Below are 5,589 nucleotides of genomic sequence, written 5' to 3'. Positions count from 1 at the left end.
CTCAAATTCAGCTGTTGTTTGAAAGAACACTATCTGCTACAAGGATTTGAGATTCTAAGCCTTCAAGAAGCTTAGAGTTCCATCATCATCAACTGAAGAAAGTTTGATAAGAACTTAGAATCTTATCATTGTGAATCTAGGAGTTCCATCTTGGGCATTTGATAAGTCCTAACTTGGATCGGGTGTACTGCAAGACGTTGTAATAACCAAAGTCTTCTAGTGTATCCTTCCCGTGAGGAAGAAGGGGTGACGTAGGAGATTGAGCTCCGAACATCCATAAACATATGTTTGCTTGCTTACTCTACTGCATTACACTATTTTTTCATTACACTACAAGAAATTTGGGGTTCAACAACACCCAATAGACAACGGTTTTTTGAAAAAAACTGTTGTCCTTTTCCATTTAACAACGGTTATATTAAAAACCGTTGTTGTTACTCGTATTTTTTAAAAAAAAGACAACAGTTTTTAAAAAGTCGTTGTCTTATGTATGGCAAAGACAACGGTTTTATAAAACCGTTGTCTATGAGCGAGGTTTTTTTGAGCTACGACAACGGTTTTAATGAACTGTTGTCATATTCCCAAAAAACCCGCTTTTAGAAAACAATTTTTAAAATCCGTTGTCTATTAGCTGGCTTTTTTTAAGGATACCACAACGGTTTTTTCATTTTTATTTTAAAAAAATTGATACATCTCTCTTCTCATTATACCATTTTAATTATTTCCCATCGCCTTCATCGTCCATGTCTAGCTCTCCAAGTATTTCTTCCATTTTTTTCCAACCAAAAACGCCACCTTTGACCGACAATATCTCCGTCGTTGGTTCTCGAAATTTAGATCCGAGAGTAGATTTGGAAAGCACTCGGAAAGTGCTATATTTTGATACCGATTTTGCACCATGTAATCGTCATCCTCGTCAACCATATTTTCTTCAGCCGTGGGATTTTCGCTCCGTTGCCGTCGCCTACCGGAGTTCAGCCTTGGAGCAAGGTTATTTACAAGTTGGGAACTCGATTTTGAAAACTTGAGGTATATATAAAAAAATTAGGGTTTCGAAATTTGAGATTTTTGGTTCATTTGAATCTATATTGTTAATTTGTGATATATTATGGATTGTAGGCGTCACAACTGAAGTCAGGATCGAAGGTCTCACGCTCTTCTTTTTTTACTTTACTTTTTTATATTTTTGGCTCTTTTTTCTCTGTTTTGATCTGGAATTCTTATATTTCTCGTTCCTTTGATTCTAAGCATTTTGCTTGTTATTATTTGGTGTTTATCTAGGGTTTTGATGTTTTATTTCATATTTTTATCTCTAGTTCGGTTCGATGCTTTTGGATTTATGTCTTAATTAGTTATATTATGAACATAAGTTAGTCGTTCCTTCAATTTATTTTCTGTACAGCTTCCTGTGTTTATTTCAATTTCTTGTTAGGTTAAGTAATACATATCTAGTCTTGCAAATATTCTTCTTTATGTACTGTAATTGATTGTAGTTGAAGCATAATCAAGGCAAAAAGATGTTTTGAGGAAGCCTAAATAGAATCGGTATCAGTTGGTAATCATTGAAGCTAACTAGAGATACAATTGGTAATCAAGTATTAACTCCATTCAGTTGAATATTCTAATTATTATTTATGATTTTTATTTTTCTTAATATATTTATATATATATATTTATTTGTGGGTATGGATTTTTACGTATTGGTACGTAGCTGGCTATGCATCATAAGAATAGCTATGTAGGCTCTGGAGGGTTCGTACATATTCATAATTCCATCTGGTGTACCCTAAAAGCCTGGCATATCTGCTGCTGGTCTCTTAGATTACTGCTGGAATTGGCATTTCCCCAAAGTAATTCTTGACATTTTTTGCTGTGGATTTTCTTCTCTTCTGAAAGTTCATAAAAATGAGTGCGTCAACATAATCAGGAACCATGTGAAATTCATTTTGTTTTATTTTTACATATGTGATAGCATTTTGCAGATTCAACTAAGGTGTTTTTTCTTTATTTGGCCTCTCGTAATTCAAGTTTTCTGATTATCTAACTCCGACGAGAAAAATCGGAGACCACCTTGGAATGTAAGTTGCTAAATTAAATGTGAATAAAGGAGGTGTTGTGAGATTTAGTTTGGATTGAAATGTTAAGTTTGGACTGAAAAATCAACTTTTCATCTATTTTTAGTTTTCCTTTTAGTCTATTTTAAGATGCAGGTCAAAAGTCGTAGGAAATGTTGTATTGTAAGATGTTGGGATCAAGATGGGTAAGCTTTTGTTTTCGTATGGTGCTGACTTCTTGATATGTGCACGAGTAACATTATTGATTTGCTACCTCATTTTATCATTCTACATGAAGGTACCACGTTTCTAAGGTTGAATGGATGCATGATGTTATTCCGCTCGAGGGAACAACAATGATTCTTCCGTAAGTGCTACATTTTAGATATGACATTATATTGTCCAGTTAACATCCTTACTAAGATTCTCTGTAGTGAAATTACTCTGATATTCTCTACTTTTCTTATTTGACAAAGCAACAATATGAACTGATATATAACACTTTCTCCGATTCCTGCTGAAGATTGTTAGTAGTTCATCTTGCTATTTGAGCATTCTTTAGGCTTCTCAGAGCTAATCTGTCCACTTGACCTGATTTTCCTCTTGGTTCCCTGTTCTTGATTAAATAATTAGTGCATCTGACAGAGACATTAAACTTGAACACCAGTTTTTTATGACTTGTGTTTTCATTTATGCTCTGTAAGTTTTTTAATCTACTGTGTTGTCCTCTATGTTTCTTGTTTTACAAGTTCATTTCACGGGTATAGTTTTTCAGATCTGAAGTTAAATTGATAGATTCTGTGATTCATTTGCTACTTCCATAATATTGTTTCTCTTTGTTTTTCAGTGATGTTTCTAATCTACGATATCCGTATGATCCTTGATATTTTTTTCGAGTAATTTATGACAGCCGTGACGTTTACTTCTGCTTTGAAATACAACAAGTTTATGGGCCCGGCTCCAGGAGCCACTAGCTTCCCTCAAGTCATTCTCACTGCAGCAACTTTCAATGTATCCCTGTTTGAAGCCATTGGGAGGGTAATATTTTTTTCGTTCTTTTTTACTGCACAAGGCGTGCATCTCCAAAAGAAAGAAAAAGGTGCGTGCGCGGGAGCTCTTTTTATAATGAGGTTACACCCCTCCTGAAATACTTGATTAGCTCAATTTGCTTGTAAGGTGCACGCATTTAAATTACAATTTGTAAATTCAACATTGAATTTAATGTGAGAGTCATACAGCTTGATTTTAGAATGTTATTATATAGTAATCTTGTTTTGACGAGATGTATGCACCTTAAAACCGGGGGTGTAAAACATGTTGATTTGTGCAATTATATAGTCACACTTCAAAGATTTTTAAATAGAGCTACATGACTAAATCTAAGAAGTCATTACACAGATTTTGACTACTTATACCTCATTGTATTTAATTAGTGGAGAGACAGAAACTGGAGAGCTACATCTCGGGAAGTTCAAATGGGGACATGCGTTCTTATCCCTTAACAGGTAATTCTATTTTGTCACCAGCATAATCCACGTCATGTTTTTGGACTCGTGATTGTTAATCAATATTAAGTGTGCCATCTTCTTTTCTTATGAAGTATAAAACATCCATATTCTCCATTTTGCTGGAATTCTAGTGGAGTGAGTGAGTCCTTGGTGGTGGTGGTGGTGGTGACAAATGCGCTAGGAAGGGCAGGCCATTTTCAAATTTAAATTTATTTTCGATCCACTTTCCCCTAGTTCAAGCTCATGGCAGTTTTGATGTTCTAACATGATGCCAAAGCTCTTGAGCTTGAACCCATGTGGACATTAGTCTTGGTATTTATTTTCGAACCTTTATTGCCCAATTTTTGGTCCATATACGTAGATTTTGTTGTTTAATTCATGCCTCCATTGTGTTGGCTCAGCTGACAGATGAGAGGGGTACCGAAGATCTAAAAATTATTTTTGTCTCCATTTTATATGTGCAAGCAACTTTTGAGACTAATGATTTTAAGGTAGTACTTGCAACCTCTAATTAGTTATAAGTATACTGAAATAGTTGTGATAGGATATTTTATATCTAACGGGATTCAAGATCATTGTACTTAACTTCTAGGTGCTGCTTGAGATTTTTTAGTTTAGAATTTCTTTCTGGTTAGTGCCTTATACGGTAATGAAAAGGCCAAGATAATCAATCACCTTTCCTGTTGAGATCACCATTGTATTTAATGAAATTGTGGTTAAACATTATAATTTTAGCATATGCTAGGCTGGAGCTGTTTTGAAAAGATACATGAACGATGATGCGGTTTTTTTTTTGTTTTGTTCTTGGTTTTTTTTAAATGTACTTTTAACATTTTTTTCCACTTATTATAGGATGCAAGGCCGTATATTGAGGTTATATATGCAACTTTATATTGGCTTAAGCAGATGGAAGCTAAACAATAATACGGATTGTAAGCATATTGGTGCAACAGATTGTTTTGTTCTTCATTTTTTGTTCTCTACAGTAGATATACTTCTCGAAAATTTGCATTTAATGTGGTAATCTTGTTCTGAATTGTTGCAGGGGATACAAGTGGATGTTAATCTATGCTGAAATGAGTATTTCAAGTTAATTTATATAGATTAGTTCATAGCTCTATTTTATAGTGTAGATTGAATTAGAATTAGATTTTGAAGGTGTTGAAGTTGGCTAGAAATGCTCCGTATGATAGCAAGAACATGATAATCCTAAGGCACTTGCTATTGGCCATGATCGAGCCATGAGAAACAACGAGGAGCTCGGAAAATTGATGCAAGTTGTATATTTGATATTTATGTGTTTCGATTTATATTGAATTAGAATTATAATTTCGAGTGATTTGTAATACTAAAAAAATGTATATTAAATTTTATTTTTGAAATTTTAAATTTTGGTTTATTTATAATATTGAAATTTATATATTATTATTTTTTGTTTTTTATATGGAAAACGACAACGGATTTTATCCGTTGTCGTAGGGGGTCTAAAACTGTTGTAACTGATAATATTGTTAAAAACACGTCCCTACGACAACAGATAAATCCGTTGTCGTTTCCCTCAAAGACAACGGATTCATGTCTACAACAACAGATAAATTCTCTCAAAGACAACGGATTTTATCCGTTGTCGTTTTCCTCAAAGACAACGGATAAAATCCGTTGTCGTAGGGGTGTACTTTTTACAACACCATCAATTACAACAGTTTTTAACCCCCTTTATCCGTTGTTTTTTTGCGTTTTTCTTGTAGTGGCTTGAAGAACTGAGATTTGTGCGGAGGTGTGCTCATTTGTGCGATGAACAGTTTGTGACACTTGTTCGGCGACAATATCCATGGCTCGAATATTGCGTTCCTTGTAGTTTTTCAGTTCGGTGATGCATCTGCCAATCTCAGAAGATAGACTGTTGAGACGAGACATAATTGCGGATCTAGAGCTTGCAATGCCAGCATCTTGTCCTTGGATGCGATTGCGAAGACTCTGCGTTGTAGAGAGAAGTTCGTCTATGATGCGTTCCAGAGCATAAGTCG

At 34.5% G+C, this 5,589-nt stretch overlaps 1 protein-coding gene across 4 annotated transcripts; it reads left to right on the top strand.

Moving 5' to 3' along the window:
* Nucleotides 1-733: 733 nt before the first annotated feature.
* LOC140864771 (uncharacterized) lies at nt 734-4,890 on the top strand. 4 transcript variants are annotated; one of them, XM_073269120.1, is made up of 6 exons: nt 734-1,029; nt 1,120-2,260; nt 2,353-3,184; nt 3,488-3,559; nt 4,415-4,494; nt 4,608-4,890. In XM_073269120.1, exons 3-6 carry the CDS (start codon nt 2,958-2,960, stop codon nt 4,625-4,627), a joined length of 399 nt encoding a protein of 132 aa, XP_073125221.1. In that variant the 5' UTR covers nt 734-1,029; nt 1,120-2,260; nt 2,353-2,957; the 3' UTR covers nt 4,628-4,890. The 4 variants fall into 4 exon arrangements, with proteins under 4 accessions (XP_073125221.1, XP_073125219.1, XP_073125218.1 ...); XM_073269118.1 differs by lacking the exons at nt 4,415-4,494; nt 4,608-4,890 and adding an exon at nt 3,655-3,825 and having other exon boundaries at nt 1,120-1,146; nt 1,494-2,260; XM_073269117.1 differs by lacking the exons at nt 4,415-4,494; nt 4,608-4,890 and adding an exon at nt 3,655-3,825 and having other exon boundaries at nt 1,120-1,587; nt 1,712-2,260.
* Nucleotides 4,891-5,589: the final 699 nt, after the last annotated feature.

This window comes from Henckelia pumila, chromosome 4, assembly GCF_033568475.1.
Source record: "Henckelia pumila isolate YLH828 chromosome 4, ASM3356847v2, whole genome shotgun sequence".
NCBI classification, from domain to species: Eukaryota; Viridiplantae; Streptophyta; class Magnoliopsida; order Lamiales; family Gesneriaceae; genus Henckelia; species Henckelia pumila.
Note: the sequence above shows the minus strand (reverse complement) of the source record. Positions and strands in the feature narration are given on the sequence as shown.